This window comes from Alligator sinensis, unplaced genomic scaffold, assembly GCF_000455745.1.
Source record: "Alligator sinensis unplaced genomic scaffold, ASM45574v1 scaffold54_1, whole genome shotgun sequence".
NCBI classification, from domain to species: Eukaryota; Metazoa; Chordata; order Crocodylia; family Alligatoridae; genus Alligator; species Alligator sinensis.
In genome coordinates this window covers 2349870-2369124 of record NW_005841962.1, presented here as the reverse complement: position 1 = coordinate 2369124, position 19255 = coordinate 2349870, and the positions used below count along the sequence as shown (strand labels likewise).

Here is a 19255-nt window from a genome sequence, read left to right as displayed (position 1 = left end):
CTGCATGTGTTTGTTTGTCTGGTATCTAAACTTTGAAGCCGCTGGAGTTCTGCTGTGGAGTTTCCTTAAAAGAAAAAGATTTGAAATGGCTCTGTTGAGCTTGTTGTAGAAATCTGCTGCGACCACAGGAAATATTTTATATTTATCATGTGGCTGGCTGTGGTATCATAGCCCTCCTTTTAAACTTTTCTGTTCGCACCTGTGGCTGTAACTAGATGGCACCTGCCTTTTCCTACATATGTGTCGCAGTGGGAGTGGCTTTTGTTGCTTGTGGTCATCATACCCCTTCCTTGGAGCTCACTTTTTGCCGCCTCCAGTGTTTTTCTAATTGACAGAGCTTATGCATCTGCCAATTTTGCAGTACGCACTCTGGCTGAATGACTACGTGAGAGAGACTTGGCAATCTATGTTAGCAGTATTGCTACTGTGTACATCCTTTGAAGGTGTTTGAAGCTAGCTTGTATCAGACATTCAAGTACCTTGCACAGGTTAGGAAATGTCCTCTGATTCAGGCTAGGTCCAGGGTTCGAAGTGAACTGTCAGCCCAACCCCAGTGAAGAGATGATTTGCAATAATGACTCTTCTGTATCAGATTCCTTGCTGCATCTGGCCTCCACTGAGGACAGCTGAGGCTGGGGCAACCAGAAACCAGTTCTTGTGCTGCAGTTTTAGGTGAGGCCTGGCCTGAGGCACCAATGAGAGCACCAAAAGGCTTGTTCTAGTTTGCAGCCTCTTCAGTGGTCCCCAAAGAATCATGTCTGAGCTGGATCTTTTTGTACTTTGTCACATGAAGACCCACCAAGGGGATGATATGAGATCTGGGGAAATCTTCCTACCTTGTAGCCTGTGCACACCCTTTGTGCTGCTTGCGTGATGTGAAGACTGCTTGTATGGATGCAGCTTCTGAGGGACACGAAAAGTGAAGAGGAACTGGCAGTATGAATCAGAACTTTCCAGGATCTGTCAGGGCTATCCAGCACTCTTGGTTACTTAATTTTAGGAGGCTGTTGTGGGTTTGATTTTTTTTTTTTTTTTTTTTTTTTTTTTTGCAGTCTGCCAGCCAAATGATCCTCTTCCTCGTTGTGTGGTGATACCTCCCAACTCCAAAACCTTTTTATTTAAAAAAATAAATAAATCTGCCCTCTGTAATTACAGAAGAAAATTCATAGCCTAACTCTAATCTACCTGAGCGCTGTTTAGACTTAGAATTTTGCACAGAAATGAAAAGGCTGTGACACAGAGTAACTTTTTGTCTTTGAACATTGGCTTTCCATCCTGGTCTCCCTCTGGTTCTTAACCATAACCACTGATGCTAATTAATGAGTAACTAGTTTATTAAAAACAAAAGTGTTCATTCCAGCTCCTGTGGAAGTGAATGGCAAATTTTCCCATTGACCATCATGACAGCAGTAGCTGGTTCAAAGTGAAATTTATAAAGATGTACACTCCAAAGAGAGAAACCTGTCATTTGAGATGATGGCCAAAAGTATTACCATAATTGAATCATAGAAAATTAGGGTTGGAAGCAACCTCAGGACCACATGGGAGGAGGCGGGGAACAGCCTGCCCGATTCCTGACGAATGGGGGGGAAGGGCAGGGCAGGACAGTCCCACCCCAATCCAGATGTGCAGCAGGAGGGATGGGGAGAGAGAACAGCTTCACCTGATTTGGATGGGTGAGGGTGGGCCTGGTCCTGATCCTGCTGGATGTCAGGATCCAGTTGTGCAGAGATTCCACGACTCCCCCATCACCAAATCTCCCAACTGGCAGGGATCTCCACAGGCCAGATGGCATGGCTCCACAGGCTGGATTTGGCTTGCAGGCTGTGGGTTGAGCACCCTTGGACTAGATACATTATTCTGGATTGATATGTAATAGTATGAGGCTCAAAACTTGTTTTGTAGGGAAGAACATAAAATCCTGGAATGACAGTCTGGGCTGGGATAGGCTTGTATAGATGCTGCGATATTTGAAGTGTATGAGTCTTTGCTGGCAATACGTCAAGTGAAGTGAAGGCAAAGTATTTAAGAGGGCCAGAAGCAAAGCCCAACAGTGCTTAATTCTCAAAGTGACAGCCCAGGTGTTAAACATTCTGATGACTGAGGAGAGAGATCATCTCGGCAGTGATCTTGCAATGGTATAGATTTAATCTTAGTGGAATTTGAATAATGAATTATTAAAAGAACAGTGAGAATGGATCAGAAGAAGGTCAGAGTGCTGGGTGCCATTTTTTAACACAAATGTTAAGGTGTAGTGTAACACCCTGATCCTGCCACCAAAATGATTTGTATAGGGCTTATGCTCAACAGATCTGTATACCAAGCTGACAGCCAATTATAAATCCCTTTCATTGGGTTTATCATTCTAGTAAATTAATTTATTTTTAAAAAAGGCTGACAAAATGTTAACTATGACAGCCCCTCTGGGGCTGCTGTAATAAATCTTAACCAGTGGTGTCAAGGGATTGAAAATACACCTGGTGCGCAATGCCTGTAAAATGCTTTTGTCACTGTTGAAGAACAACTCTGGCAGTAATCCAAGGTGTGTCCCTCTGTTGGAAAGACTATTGCTAGTGCACTGATTAGAGACTGCAGTCAAAATCAGGCATAACTTGCCTGTGGGTGTGTTTCTTCACTGTCCCCAACCTGTCTTTTACACACTACATACAGGTGGAAGGTCGCCTTATCAGCTGTACACTTGGCTGGCCTGCAGCACGTGCCAGCTTGTAATATTCAGGGGTTTGGTTTTTTTTAAGTTGACTGTTTCAAGTCTGTATCATTCATAACATCTGATGAAGAAAGATGTTGCTTGTATAAGTTCATGCCTCTCTAGTGCCACTCTGGTGCCTGTTTCAAGCCTGATGCTTGTTGAAATCAGACAGAGATTTGCCTGAGTGAGGATTGCAGGCTTTGCCTCATCGTTAAATTCCTCTGAAATCACCAGATGGCTACTTTGGAAATCATGAGCAGTAGAACCATCCTTTTCATAGTTGCATGCCATTCCTCCCTCACCCCACAGCAATCAAACCTTTTGCTAAATTCAGAAAATTAGGCTGGACTGATCTAAATGCAAGCTGGCACCAATGTAGTTGAATGGCTATTAATTTACATCTCGTTATTTTTGTCCAAGGTAACCCAGCGCTTGTGTGGACCCCTTTATTTTGGGATCGGGGTCCTGTTTTGATTTGTGTTTAACTGAGTAAAATATTAAACTAAGCTAGTTAGACATAGGGTATTTTTATTCTAAAGCAAGTGCCCGCATCCTGACTCTCACCAAAATAAAGACAAGGTAGGAACTACAAATCATTTGGGCACTAGACCGTGTGTGTGACCAGTCATCATGTGATTCTTCTCTCCATGTTTTGGGGGTTATAGCTTTATTGTGTTGGTGAAAGATATGAGGCCTGTGCTGTTCTTACCTTATTGTTCCCTGCTTGCTTGTCAAAACCTGTCACTTGCTGGGAATGTTTTAAAAATGGTGGACTCAATAACTGCCCTTGGAGCCAGCAGTGTGCCAGGAAGGAAGCAAGCAAAAACTTTCCATGCAGGGGTGCCTGACAGGTGGTGTTATGCCCACGTGTACAGGATGTTTCTAGGGAGCTGGAGAGCAAACAGAGCAGCTGCTGCACCTTTATAGATGATGTTGTGCTTGCTTCCACAAGCACTGCACTCCCAGAGCTGGTACAGGGCCAGGGACATGTCTCTGCTTGGACAGGCCCCCTGGGGATTGTGCGGCTCCGGTGTCTATGCTGCCCCTCCTCCCCCCTCATGCTCTAGGACTATGGGCAGGGCTGGATTAATGCATAGGCAAGCTAGGCACATGCCTAGGGCCCTAAGTAAAGAAGGGGCCCAGTAGTGCTTATTTTACGTATTGTAATTATTGGGTAAAAGAAAAATAATATAAGCATTTCTTCTTCAGCTGGGGGCTCATGAGTTTGTTTGCCTAGGGGCCTCTAAAGGGTTAATTTGGCCCTGACTGGGCAGTGGCAGCTTGGAGCAGAGGGACTCTTTTGTACTGGCCTGCAGGCAGAGAAGCATTAATAGCAGGGGAAAGTTTGGCGTATAAGTGGGTTGATCTTCCTCTGAAACAAAGATTTCTTACTAAGGAATCATAGCAGCAATTTGACATACCTGCAGACTGCAGGGCAGTGCAGAGATACTTGAACAAGCTTTGGGTGCCAGAAACAGTCTATTCAGAGTAGCATTGAGCTAATTATGCTGCCAAAATAAGATGTAAATTAGCCCATGTGGAGATGAGTGCTGCTGTGGCTGGGCAGCTGTATGAATTAACTCATTTAAACCTCTTCGCTACACTGCAGTCTGCATCATACTTGGTGTTCCAGTGGTCTCAGAGTGTCCTCTGCGAGACATATTGCCACTTTCACTGGCCTTGAAGCCTGCTATAATGCATGTGTCTGGGTTCCATCCTGGTCAATTTAGAGGACATTTCAGAGGCTGCATCATCAGGTTTTGCTGTGCCAACAGTGCAAATCCATATTTGCATTCAAAAATATACTTTGTGCCTGCATACAAGTCCTGTGGGCTTCATAGTAGAGTTGAAACTAATTGACCCTCTATTTTGGGGTCAAGGCTAAGATCTCTGCTCAAGTACTGTTCCCTAACACAGGTGGTTGTTTCCCCACCCATGCCTGCCAATAAAAACCTGTTATAATAGTTTGCCCCTAACTGACACACAACTCTGGGGGAGTGTAACTCTTCCTGTACCACAGCTAGCCCTTAAAGGCAGAGAGGTAACAAGAGCAACTTGTAACACTGAGTGTTGCAGAGCTGACTGCAAGAAATGCAGTTGTAATATTCTTTGCCCTTTTTGCGTAAAGTTTAGATTGAGCCATAAATACTAGCGGTGACTTTTGAGCTTAGACTTACCACAGAAGTCAAAGCAAGTTTTGCCAGGAGTTCATCTTTGAACTTGGTATCCAGGTTGTAGCCGTATTGGTCTAGAGGAAAAAGCAATCGGGGCTTGTGGACAGAAGTGGTATCACTTATTAGATTTCATAGATTTCATAGACATCAGGGCTGGAAGGGACCTCGGAAGATTATCGAGTCCAGCCCCCCGCCCAAAGGGCAGGAAGTCAGCTGGGGTCATAGGATCCCAGCAAGATAAGCATCCAGTTTCATCTTGAAGGTGTTCAATGAAGGCGCTTGAACCACCTCCAGTGGCAGGGCTGTTCCAGACCTTGGGAGCTCGGACAGTAAAGAAATTCTTCCTTATGTCCAGCCTGAAACGATCTTGAATTAAGAAGATTTTTGCAAAAAAGTCTTTAATTGCAAGCTTTTGGGCACAAATACCGTTTACCATCTTTTCTCTGATGCCTGATAAAAGTTCTCCTGGGTAGAAATGAAAGTATTTTCATGGCTGGTAGCCACAGATGCTTTCTAGCCTGTCTTACAGCGCCCTCTGGTGTGTGCAGCAACTGACAAAGATCAGACTTTTCAGGATGCATGGCACTTTGCTTCCTTTGTTAGTTCTTTTACTGTAGGCATTATTATTTGCTGAGCACTGAGAACAACATACTTTGTGCCTCACAGTTCCTAGAGGTAAGTACTGTCCAGCCCCAAGCAACTTACACTGTATCACATCACTGTACTAATAATCTGGCAGCATTTCTTTCCTAGACAAGATTTAGCACGTGTAGTGCATGAGATGGGACACTTTGTTCCTATAAATGCTCCAGACACATGCTTGCAATTGCACTCTGGTCAGTATGTTTTAGTTGAAAATGCTGACTACTGTTTTCTCTCAGAATTTGCTGAGTTGAGGCAGGCATCTGGTTTTGTAATACTTTCTCCTCATCTGAATGGAGAGGCAGATCTGCTGTTAGATTAGACTACAGCTGCAAAGTTTTTTATGCTTAACAGAGAAAGTGGATTGTAAAGAGACAAAATTAAACAGTTTAAAAGTAAGTAAAATAAGCTGTTTGCTCTGATGAAAGAGAGCGTACTTAGAGGAAGAAGTAACAGAGATGGAGTGGGGGGAGGAGGTGTATTTTGCTGCAGCAGTACTTCAACTATGAGGAACTGCAACAAGCTACCAACCTATACATGTAAAATATGTAACGCATGTAAACTTTACTAGATGCAAAGTCCTTTATTTGGAGCTATGGGATCTTGTCTGCCTAAGGATTCCTTGGTTTTAAAACAGTTGAAGAAGTGTGGAAGCAATAGCTGAAAGTGCTATTGGAGACTAGATGCTGACCTGTTTTGTCACTGTGGTATCTAACTCACCTGGGGCAGATCCAGATGATATGCTGGGTTGCAGGAAGTAGTTCTATTTAATTTGAAGAAAGGGTGATTAAGGGTGGGGGGATGTGAAAGCAAGGCTGGAGGCTTTCAAAAAGACATTTGGTAGATGTTATTTAGGATAATTTAGGAATTGCAAATCCCTCTGTGCAGTGTTGCACTAGATTAGATGATTTATAGAATCAGAAGGGACTCCAAAATGCCACCTCTGGGTAAGGAGTGCCACTGGAAAATTTGAAGAAATAAAACTTAGTACAGATTATCCTCTCCAATACCTTCCTCATTCCTTTCCTGTGTATCCCCAACCACCACCACCAGTTGCTTCCAGTGTGAGTCAGCAAACTACCCTTGCTGCTCTACACAGGATCCTAGAACTTCCTTTCTTGTTTGGTTTCTGAGGCCTGGCTTTAAACTGTATGCTGTGTTTTGTTTGATGGCAAGGATATTGAGACTTGTTAACAAACCGTATAGCTTCATGGAACATGCAGTTCCCTGAATTGAAACCAGTCTCATCACAACCCCGATTAGATTATGAGGAAGGCAGGCAGATGCGCGCTGTATAGATTAATTACGAATTATGCATGTCATGTATCACAAATAGATTATGAAGACCATGGGACTGTCACTAGCAGAAAAAATACAGTTAATGATATTTGGGGATTCGAATGGTCAATAGCATTCAGCCCAGTCATATTTGTATTTTTGTGCATGTGGCAACCTCAGTTCTGGAGCCGCTCCATCATGCATGGCGCTGTGCTAATATAGAACAGTAAGACTGTTTCTGCCCCCAGTGCATCTCTGTTACCAGTTTTTGCTAGTATTTTTTCCATCTACCGATCAGTTTCCTCTCCCTGTGTTTTCCCTTAGGTCGAAAACTGAGAGGAAAAGCCTTTTATTTTGTCAATGGAAAGGTGTTCTGCGAAGAAGACTTCTTGGTGAGTGTGCTGCTCTCATAGGTCTCTCCCTTCCCTCGGTTCTTGTAGGCTGTGTGGAGGAACAGCTGCATAAAAGGTGATTCATGGAGCTACAGAGCTGGTATTTGAACCAGTGAAGTCTAGCAAGCAGCATTCACTGAAAGGGCATCAGGCCACATGCTGGGGATAGGTGCTCGATAGATAGATGGCTAGATAAAGAGTGGGCGAACCGGGTTTCCTCTTCAGTGGACTGACCTTGATCAGACATTTCTGAGAGACATGAGATACCTCATGTGCTGTGGACAGAGTAGAAGTGCCTAAGATACTTATTAAATACCTATGTGATTTGTATAACAGCACTTAGGAGCAGCAGCATTTAGACTTTTGGCTCTTTTGCTTGATGGGCTCTGTGCTATAGAAGCAGAGCACTTGGGACCCAATCCAGAGTCCATTTAGGTCATTGATTTCAGTGGCCTTTGGATCAAACCCTTTTGTGAAAAGTCTGGGTCCAGACTTTGGGAAAGCTTTGATTTTTAAGCAGTACTTGGATCCTTTATCAAGAGGTGACTCCACACAGACACGTGGGTGGCTCAGAAATGTAGTAATAGACTGTAACAATGATAGAAGTTCCCATGGCCTGTTTGATTTTTCCTTGCTCTTGGGACAGGGCCAGGAGAGCTCACTGAAAAACACAAAGAAAAAAAAAGTATGAAAAACAAAGACATGTCAATAAATATGTCCTGTAGACTTCCAAAAGGTTAATTTTTAAATCTCCTGAAGTGCCCCCTTATTGAGCAAAGTTACCCATCTCTATTGAGGAAAAGGGGAATTAAATTTTCTTTCTCTTACTTAGGAACAATAGGTTTCATTAAGCCAAGCACTGAAAACGGGAAGTCCAATTAAATACATTTGAAATACTCACTGGACCTGATTCTTCTCTATTGCACTAAGGCCCCCTCTATGTATATGTTTTATGCAATTACCTGGTAACTGGCAATTAATTTAAACTGGCTATGTGTGCAAATTAACCATAGCACCTTAAAAAGATCCAATCAGCTATAATGTTTTTGCTGGAAAATGTGTAATGATTTTATAGCTGGTTTCTATCCAGCTTTATTTTGCATGCGTAGCCTGTGCCCCCACAGCTGGGAACCCCTTCAGTTGATCGGAGCTTCCATCTGTAGGGGCCCATGTGCAACCCTGAGCCCACCTGTTGCTGCTCCCAGTCACAGCAGCCTGTTCACCCCACAGCTGAGAGTCTCACCAGCTGATAGGACTCCCAGCCACAGGGGCCCCCATGTACCAGTCCAGCTGGGAGATCATAGCTGCTGTGATCTCCCAGCTATGGAGATGCATGAGGCACCTGAGGGGGCTTCCAGCCACAGGAGCTTGCTTTTTGCCAGTGCAGGCTCCCCTTGCAGCATCAGTAAGGCACGATAGGATCTGATTTGCAATCCCACAATCATGCCTTCTGCTTTGCATTTGTAATATGGCAGGAGGTGCAATTGTATGGATTGTGCATTAGATCCCATTGTGCCTTTATCTGCGCATGCAGAGGGGCCCTAAGGTCCCTTTCTACCTCTATGGCAGTGTAAACTTTCCAACTAGATAGAAATTGTGGTTTGTGCTAGAGTGGTATAAATGTGGCCATGAATAAATGAGAATCCAGCCTATATGTTTAATTCTTGGCAAAAAATCCAAATTTTATTGAGCTGTACTGAAGTAATGCCAGGATAGTTCCACCAACTTCAGTGAAGTTGTGTCAGGTTTACTGAAGATATACTACAGCTATCCTGATGATTTACTATAGGTATAACTGAAGGGAGAATTTGTCCCTTCAAAGTTAAATTTCTGAGCTGAATGAGATTATGATCCAGATAAGTCAGTACCCTCTTTATATGCAACTAACATATAAATTCATGGATACCCAATGTGTACACCCATGATCAAATTAGCATCTGTTCTTTACCAGTAAATACATGATTTACTTGTATATATCTGGTATCTCTATGTGTTGAGTTCAATTAAAAATTTAAAGACTTGAGTGTTTGGGAACTTGGGCACCCCCCAGACTCAGAGAATTTAAGACGGAATTCAGTTTTGCCTATTGGACAACTAAAATGCAACTTGCAATGTAATTTTGAGTTAACCAAGTGATGTGTAGGAGAGATTATGTTACCCCCTCTGGGCTCATAAGTGTCCCTGTTATAGGAATTGGATTACCCTCTGAAGACGCACAGACATATTGTTATTGCTACAATTGGGGCACTTATATACCTAGAAGTAGAGTCACTCATATACTTTAGTTAGGTAACTCAGAGTTAGTCTCATGGTACACTTCCATTGTCTGCTAGGTCAGTGGTTCTCAACCTTTTTTTGTACCAGAACCCATTTTTAAACATTGGTCAGTCCCAACCCAGTGCTCTTCACCAACCCACTGCCCCCGATTCCCAAGTCCTAGCCCCACAGTGTGTGGGGTGGGAGTGTGGGGTGGGAGGGGGGGCCCAAGCAGCCCCTTCCACGCTGGAACTCTGCCAGCCTGCAAGGGAAAACCAGTTTCCCATCTTTTTTCTCCTTTAGAAGATAATCCATTTTTAAAGTTTTTTCATGACCGTTTCATATATTCTTGCAACCCACAGGTTGAGAAACATTGTACTAGATTAAATAGATTTCTGCCCCTAGGGCCTTTGACAGAACCTTATGCAATACTCCCTATCCACATAAAACAAACTGGAAATTTTGCTTGAGGGGAGGAGTGCTGAAGAGAACCAGGTGGATCATTCACCCTAGTATATACTTGTTTCTCCTCTATCCAGCCTTGTAAAATTTTAAGCCAATTATTTTTTTTCTTGCAGTATTCTGGTTTCCAGCAGTCAGCTGACAGGTGTTTCATTTGTGGCCATTTAATAATGGACATGGTAAGTGCTGCCTATATGTGGGGAGGGGAGGGGATTGGCATTCTAGAATAATGGCTCAAGGGCAATTAAAATCCATGCACCATGTTACCTGATTTAGTTTACTCATCTAGCTGGTATGCACAAGACTTGTGACAGATCAAGACCCTGGTGCCTCTGTCACTGGAAGGAAGAAAAACTAGCACCTTTTTGCATATATTGTATGCATATATTATCTGTTAAAAACGTACTTTGAAAAGCAGTCTGTGTAAAAACACACTGACTGACTTACCTTGACCTTCTGTGAAAATCTGTTGTGAACTTGCAGAGGATGATCTTGTCCACACTTTTTGCATAGAAGCCCAGCTCTGTGGTAATTGCCTCTTCCCACTATAGGCTGGGGTTGGACCATATCATCTGCTGAGCCTGATTTCCTTATATCCAGTCTAACTGAAGCACTTTGGGTGTTGATAATAAGTGCATTTAATCCAAAATGTGAGTTAAACCTTGGCTTAAGTTTAAAATAGCATAACAGAATTACGTGTAGACCACTTCAGCAGAAAGTTCTCACCAATGTCCAACTAATACGAATGTGAGATCGGAGCATGGGTTCATTTAGCCTCAAGTTCTGTTTTAGGTAGCACCCAATATTAGTGTTTCAGGGGAAGACAAAATCATAATGAAATGAGTCTGTTATATAAAATGGATAATTCCTAACAGTTGCTTTATGTCACTGTCCTGAGATTTAATTGTGGATGTCATCCTAGTTTGCATAGCTACACTAGAAATTATTTAAAGATCATAAATTTACCCAGTCCTTTCTAAAACATGGCTGCCTGTGTTGTTGGGTCCAATACAGGAGTTACTGGGTGAAGCATCCTGGCCTGCATTCTGTAGATCAGGCAACATAATGATCCCTTCTAGCATTAGAATCTAAGCACCTGTGAAAGTCTGGCTGTGTAGGGTTTGTCTCGGCTACTTGCAAGAGAGCAGAGGGAGGTATTTTATTTTATTCCCTCTGTGTTTGCTTCCAGTAATTTTTGCTGCATGCCCCTTTAGCCTTATGTTTTAGAACAGGTTTTAAAGGAAAAATCAGTGACTTTTCCCTTTTATTTTTTCATTCCAAATAACCAAATTGTTATCCACTAGCTCTGTTTCTTTTTCCACACACACAATCCTAGCCTTGGGAATTTGTGATCTTCTGACTCCAATATGCCCTTGTCTGAACAAAATCTTTCTTTGCTAAATCATTCTTAAAATGAGATGGTTAAAATAAGACAGAGTCCTTCTGGTGACAGTGCACCTCTATCTGTAATGTTATGTGTATGTGAATTTTTTCCCTTTAATGTCTGTTCATGAGCTCTCTCCTGTTTCTTGGTTTATTGCAGATCCTGCAGGCTCTAGGGAAATCATACCATCCAGGCTGCTTCCGTTGCGTGATCTGTAATGAGTGTCTGGATGGAGTGCCCTTCACTGTAGACACAGAAAACAAAATCTACTGTGTCAGAGACTACCACAAGTAAGAACAAAACACAGAAAAGTTGAGCCTGTCAAAAAACCTCTCATTTGCCTTTCAAAGTAGTAAGGAAAGATGGGTTATTGGAGTGAACATGGGACTGCAGAATGGATGTAATATTTATCTACCTTACAGGGGCAGTGTGAGGTTCAATCACTTGGTGTCTATAATGGTTAAGATCTGCAAGTCAGCCCTTCTGAAATCAGTGGGAGATGCACTCAGTTACAGCAGGGCCTGGATTTGGCTTTTTAAGTGATTAAAAAGTTGATGCTGGACATGGCGGAGGGATTCTTAGCCAGCTTTTTGTTCAATAAATTAAACAAGTGATAAATCCACTTGTAAATCATTAATATTAAGGAAACTAAATGGCTGCCATCAGTGATGCTATTAGATCTACATGCACTTTGACCTGTCTGCTTAGAATTACGTGCAACTGTTATTACAAAATGTTGCAAACTTCTTTGTGGATGCTTGTGCATTCCAGAGAAAGCAAAGTGTTAAGAGTAACCCTCAGAAGCAGGTTCTCTGAAGTCTTTAGTCTGAGGTGATAGATTTCACTGTTTTGGGGAGCTCCAGCTATTCAAGCCCATCAGTATATAAAAGACATCAAAGTTATTTTTTAATGGATTGAGTATAGTATATATGTAGTTCAGTGACTCGCATTCATGAAAAATTTACAGACTAGTCCCTGGGACTTATGTTTTAATGTATAAAGCTTCACCACAGATTGTGCAGCTATCAGGCAGTTGGAAGTGTAGGTGGTGGCATCTGGTTTTGTGTAAACAATGAAGTAGTAGACACTTAGAATGAAAAGCTTCTACATCCCTACCTTTGCATATAAAGGGAGAACCACAAATTGTGGAGACAAACCACAGATAGTAATCTACCTGTTAGAACATACAGCTAGGCAACTTGCCTTTTATTTCTCATTACTCTTTTAGAGTTTTGGCTCCCAAGTGTGCAGCATGTGGACATCCCATTTTGCCATCTGAGGTAAGAACCATTTATCCTTTACATTTCTTTGTGTTCTGGGGAGACTGCTCTGTCTCAATGAACATGCTATTTTCCGTTCCACGTTTAGCTCTGCCTCTGTTGGAATGGCCTCCTGGCTCAGGAGAGCTGAGAAATACTTCCTCCAGAGCGCTGCTCTCACAGCAGTGTCAGCCTCTGTTGGTCCAAGACTAAATAATTCCTTTGCTTGATTACGTGGATTATTTCATTGACCAGGCTGAACTTTTCATTTCCTCCAAGATTTTGTTGCTTTTCCATGATTAGGTTGGCAGCTGTGTAGCTCAGTTGGTAGGGTGACAATCACTTGGACTGTAAGGATGTGACTTTGATCCCAAGTGAGGGTGGTGGGTTTCCACTCATTGTTTCCAGTTCTAGTACAGTCCTGAGGTCCGCCCAGCCTCTTATCCAGTGACTTATTCATAGAAATAATCTCTCGGTGAAACCAGTTAAAAATTCTAACCCCTTTTCAGAAATGTGGAATATTGAAGGGGTATGAATACTCCTTGCTAATACTATATCAATTTGGGATTGACCTGACTAGAAATCCTATAAATTATAGTGAAGTAGGGCTGGAAGGGACCTCCAGAGGACATCTAGATTCATAGATTCATAAAAGTTAGGGGCTGGAAGGGACCTCATGAGATGATCAGGTCCAGCCCCCCTGCTCTAGGCAGGAAAGTAAAAGACTAGTCCAATCCCCTGCCTGAGGCAAGATCATCCCTATCCAAACCAATCTAAACTCTTCGTAAGGCTACCGTAAACCCTGAGACAAACAACGTAAGACCTTCCCCCTGCCACGGGTAAAGCGGGGGAACCATGGCAGCCAATGTCCTGCTTCTATAAAAGGTTGTTAATATATGCTTGAGAGATCCCAGGTAGGGGGCCACACTCCTTGCTACAGAGGAAGGCAAAAACCACTACAGTCCATACCAATCTGACCATGGAGTAAAATTCCTTCCTAACCTCAGAAACGCTGATCAGTCTGACCCTGAGCGGAGGGGCAAGACCCTCTAGCCAGGAACCTCTGGCTTGAAGTTCCAGCAGGAGCATTGGCATACCCCTGTCAAAATCCCCAGTCTTGGCTGCAGCCAACACCCAGTGCCTCTGAAGGAGGCTTAAAAACACCTTGACACATGTAGCAGAAAGGGCAGGGCGGGGGAGGGGGAGCAGATGGCAAAGTCTAGAAGTATGGGAGTATGTTATGCCTAGACCAGGGGTGGGCAAAATATGGCCCGCAGGACCATTCTATCCGGCCTGTGGGGCCCCTAAAAAATTTAGAAAATTAATATTTATCTGCCTTTGGATCCTGTCAAAAATGACAGGAAATAAGGGCAGTAGGACCCAGGGGAAGCCCTGGCAGGCTTCCACAGCAGGGGCTTCTGGCCTTGGAGCATATGGCTGCCTGGCCGGAACCTCAGGAGGAGGTAAGGCAGGGGGAAGGGCAGGGGAGGACCCCAGGCAGGGAAGGAGCCCAGAGAGAAGTGGCCTGGGGAAAAGCTGAGCGGCGGTGGGGGGGAGCAGCCCCTCCCCCTCCCTGTGGCCAATGCCCCGTGCTGCAACTGCTCGCAGCCCACGTGGGGCTGTTCAGAGCAGGCATAGGCAGCCCCACAGCAGCTGCAGTGTGGGGCACCAGCCATGGGGCGGAGGAAGGGCCGCTTCTCTCCTCACCGTGCTCAGGTTTTCCCTGGGCTCCTTCCCAGCACGGGGAAAAGCGGCCCTTCCCCTGCCTCGTGGCCAGTGCCCTGTGCTTCAGGTGCTCACAGCCCACGTGGGGCTGCCTGTGCCTGCTCCAGACAGCCCCACGCAGGCTGTGAGCAGAGCGGGGCGGGCGAGGGGCCACTTTTCCCCTGCTGCGCTCAGTCACCACCTTGTAACCCAGCCCCACTGCCAGCCTGGGCCCCGCACCGGCTCCAGGCTCGCCCATTGGGGCTGCACATGGCGACAGCAGCTGCAGCCCCTGCAGTTGCCACATTGCCTGCAGCAGGGAGCACCAGCTATGCAGCGGGCGAGTGGCTGCTTTTCCCCATGCTCAGCCCAGCTTCTTCCCTGCCGGTGAGCAGGGGGTCAGGGCTGTGCGCTGCCTGTACCGTAGGGCTGGGGGGGCACTGGGAGTGAGGAAGTGCGAGAGCCAGCGACCTGTCCCCTGGGGCCAGGGCTGATGGGGCGCCCAGAGCAGGGTGGCAGGAGCGCAGGGTCCCAGCTGGCAGGGGCTCTATGGAGCCGGGCCAGCTCCCCCCTCTCCCTGCTGGTGTAGCCCAGTCTGGCTCCACAGACCCCTGCCAGCCTGTTCCCTGCTTTGGGCCCCATCAGTGCTGGCCCTGGGACATTGGTCCTAAGACATTGGGGCATTGGTCCCAAGATGGTGACCAGGGGGCAGGGCACCTGTCAAGGGGTGGGGCTACCCATGTGGCCCTTGACAGCCTGCCAAAACTGGGTAAGCAGCCCTCTGTCCGAAATAATTGCCTGCCCCCTGGCCTGGAGTCTAGACCATCCCTGACCAGTGGCTGTCCAACCTCTTCTTGAACACCTCCAGTGATAGCAAGTCCACAACTTTCCTAGGCAATCTGTTCCACTGCCTCATTACTCTTAACAGTGAGAAAATTCTTCCCAATATCCAGCCTAAACTTTGATGCAACTTCAAGCCATTGGTCTGTGTCCTTCTCTGCAGCAAGAGCGACAAAGTGCTTTCCTTCTTCTTTATGGCAGCCCTTCAGGTATTTGAAGACTGCTATCGAGTACCCTGTTATATGCCTTTTGCACAAACTGAATGTGCCTAGCTCCTTCAGCCTCTCCTCATATGACTTGCTTTCCAAGATTTTTTTATCCTGTTCCCTGCCTCTGGACCATCTTTAACTTCTCCATGTCCTTCTTAAAACATGGAGCCCAGACTGCACATAATCCTCTGGATGAGACCCAACCCATATCTTGCACTTAATGCTTCTTTTGATACATCCCAAAACTGCATTTGCCATTTGTGTGGCTGTATCACACTGCATACTCATATTAAGTCTGTGATCTACCAAGACTCCCAGAACCTTCTCCATAGTGCTGCCATCCAGCCAGGTGTCATCCGTTTTGTATTTGAGTTTTTGATTATTCCTTCTGAGGGGTAGCATTTGTCCGCATTGAACTTCATCCTGTTAACTTCAGCCGAGCTTTCCAATCTGTCAGGATCTTTATAAAATCCACTGCCATCCTCCAACATGTTCACAGTCCTTCCTAGTTTTGTGTCATCAGCAAACTTGCTTAGGAAACTTTCTCTACCAGCATCCAAATCATTAATAAATGCATTGAATAGCACCTGGCCCAGGACCGATCCATGTGGGACTCCACTTGAAAACTTCTGCTGTCCTGGCATGGATCCATTAATAATTACCCTTTGCTTGTGGCTACTGAGCCAGTTGTCTGTTCACTTTATAGTAGGTTTGTCCACTCACGTTTTACCAGTTTGTTTATGAGAAAGTCATGTAGGCCTTGTCAAAGGTGTTGCTGAAATCCAAATACACTATACAGGCAGTCCTCGGACTTACGACACAGTTGGTTCCTGAAAATCGCATCTTGAGTTGAAACGTAAGTCAAGTACTGCCTGTATCCACAGCATTGCCTTCATCCACCCAAGTAGTTACATTGTTAGAGAAGGTTGTTTGTTTGACACCTTCATGAATCCATGCTGGCTGCTTGTAATCAGCCTTTCCTCCTTCAGATACTTGCAAATGGACTTCTTAGGATATGTTCCAGTAAGTTCCCTGGCATGGAGGTGAGGCTAACTGGTCTGTAGTTCCCCAGGTCCTCTTTTTTGCCTTTTTTTTTAAGTAGAAGTATTCTTATTTTTAGTCTGTCTGATCATGGGTGATTGGTGCCATCTTACTCAGCAGGGGCACATGTCCCCCCAGCAACCAGTCAGTGACTGGGGGGGTTCCCCCACGGCCAATCTTCACTTGCCAGCTTCCAGAAGTGGCTGCAGCACTCCCACTCCCTGGCTGGCGCTCACAGGGGGGGCACCAGTGCTCCTGCCAGCCCCCCTGCCCATCGCCTAAATGGGGAGCACAGCCTGTCAGAGGGTGCACCAGCGCTCTCAGGGTGTGCACATGCACCCCCTATGTATTGCCACCGTGTCTGATGTTGAGTTTTCAGAGAATGTGCGCAGTAAGTTGATTAAAGTTCAGTAAAGAGGTATCTGCCCAAGGTAGGATTTATATGTGGTTTTCTACCATTAGCTGAGTGCATTTATATTGTATCAGGAAGCGATTCACAGAACCTATGTGTGTCACCCTCTCTTTAATCGCCTGTCTTCTTAATTTGTCTTTGTGTTTTACTGTTTACAGGGGTCTGATGAGACCATTCGAGTTGTGTCTATGGACAAGGATTACCATGTGGAGTGTTATCACTGTGAGGTGAGTCACCAGTAGGGGAATGAGTGTGTAATTAATAAGTACCATTTTAGAGCAAAAAAATAATCCATGCGTCTGGGAATGCAGCAGATCAGCCACTGAAATATCTGTTGTTTAAATCCCTGCTGCAAATATCAACTGCGGGGAAAGGCCCAGCATAAGGGCATTTACAAGGACAATGGTTTCCAAGGATAGGTCTAAACTCTAATGTAGTCTAACCTGTAACATTCTGGCCAGATTAATTTTTGCTTTTGGTTTAGAAGGTTTTCTTTCCTAATAAAGGAAATGTGGCAGATTCTCAATTTCTGATGAGTTTTTGTGCTGCTTTTTTAAAAGCTTGGAGCTTCAGATCATGTTAGTGTATCTGATTTCCAAGTCAGATTATTTTGAAATACTAAGGTAGGGCCTGATCCTCTAACAAATGCAAGCTACCTTGGCTCTTGCTGAAGTCAGTGGGAATTGTGATGGCTCAGTGGGTGATCAGATCCTGAGAGAGATTTGTCTTTTAGCCATCAAGTTTTGTCCCCATACCCATTAGCTCACCATCCCAAGATCTCTCAGTATTCCTACTCCATGGGCATTTTCCCCCCCCTCAAAATCCATGACCTCTTTCAATAACGCTGATTTAGCTCCTGTGGTGGAAGCATAGAGTTAGATGGAGCTTCAACAGACCTGGGCATCTTCTTCCCATGTCTACTCCTTTGACTAGGTTTAGTTGATGCCCTGGCTGTCTAAATTACCTGTCACAACAGGCACAGAACCACATTGGTGGTAGTGTGAGAAATGGCTCTGATTCATCAGTGCAGTGTTGCATAGGCCTAATTCCATTAAATAAAATGGAATAATATATATAGTGGTAAATCTGTCAGACAAGACTTTTAAATCCTTCCAATTTCAAATGTCTTGGGGCATGACTCACCATAGGATCAAAGAAAGTAATTAAAACTACTTAAAGAAACTAGCCTTACTGTGCAGAAGGTTGAGGTTGTCAGATGCTTGTGATAGATGCTTTTTTGCCCTTGAAAAATCTAGGTACTAGGGACTTATTGTGATGAAAGCTATCAAATCTCGAAATGCTCACCAGGGAGTTGACCTCTTAAATAGTGGCATCAGACATTTTGCCATCCTTTTGCTAGAAAAGATGGCCTTGAGCATGAAAGAGCACATTTCAATAGCCATTGTGATTTTTCTCTCTCTCTCTGTAGGATTGTGGGATGGAACTAAATGACGAGGATGGGCATCGCTGTTACCCGCTAGAGGATCATTTGCTTTGTCACTCCTGTCACCTGAAGCACATAGAGAAGGGCACGACTCCCTCCCCTGTGTACCTGCATCACTACTAGTTGGCACTGCACATTTGTTGGAAGCCTGTCAGACAGTGCATGTTTATCCCTAGTTGATTTCCAGCCCACATTTTCCCCAATCAGCAGTTTTTGCAGTTGGAAGATAAAGAGGCTTTTAGTTACATTTGCAAGGACTGTGTGCATGTGAACTCTTCCCTGTGTCACATGATGTCCATCCGAAACAAGAACATGGAACATTATCCAGCTGGTCATCTTTTTTTCCCCCAAAAGGCATTTTATTCACTTGGGAAGATTTTTCAGTAAAAGCACAGCTCTCCATCAACATCAGTGAGCTTGTAACATGCCATGCACAATTAATGAGCCACAGACCTGCTGGGAACATTTCTTCAGGCTTCTAAGTGGTTTCTGACAAGCACATTTCATTGAATCCCTTGAGGATATCAACTTATTAATACTGACTCTTTGACTTCCCTTTTTAAGTTTTCAAAAAAAGTTTAATGCACAAAAGCACATCCAGACCTTTCATTTGCTACCCAGAGCTCTGGTATCAGCTAGGTTGTGAAATAATTGTGACATAGGAAGGTGATTTGCCACTTGGCTACTGAATTTCCACATCCCAAAGATTATTAAAAACAAACCCCACACACAAAACAGCAAACCGGAGCAAACTCTATTAAGGCATCTTGGCACGTGTCCCTGTATTACTGCTTGCTTATTAGCAGGATACATATGGATCAGCTTCTATAAAGTCTGACTAGTGGATTACAGTTGGAAAGGTCTAGATGCCAAAAGTATCTGAGAGGGAAATCCACCTGCCTTTCTGTCTTGCAGAGGTCAGTTTAAAAAAGAGCTTGGTGCCTCCAGCAGCCTGCGTAAGCCTTTCATTTTGTTCCTGGAGCTCAGATATCAGCATTGCTGTGAAATAGGTATGAGTCAGAAAGGCCTGGTATTTAGTTCTAAGAGC

General features: G+C 44.6%; 1 protein-coding gene across 1 annotated transcript in view; it reads left to right on the top strand.

Moving 5' to 3' along the window:
• The window catches only part of LIMD1 (LIM domains containing 1), a 47130-nt gene extending 27881 nt beyond the window's left edge, over positions 1–19249 (top strand). Inside the window, exons 3-8 of the mRNA XM_006020646.3 lie at positions 7129–7196; positions 10031–10093; positions 11458–11588; positions 12527–12578; positions 16922–16990; positions 18193–19249. Of these exons, the coding sequence (XP_006020708.1) occupies positions 7129–7196; positions 10031–10093; positions 11458–11588; positions 12527–12578; positions 16922–16990; positions 18193–18330 (521 nt within the window). The 3' untranslated portion in view covers positions 18331–19249. The remainder of the gene's footprint in view (positions 1–7128; positions 7197–10030; positions 10094–11457; positions 11589–12526; positions 12579–16921; positions 16991–18192) is intronic.
• The last annotated feature ends 6 nt before the right edge of the window (positions 19250–19255 follow it).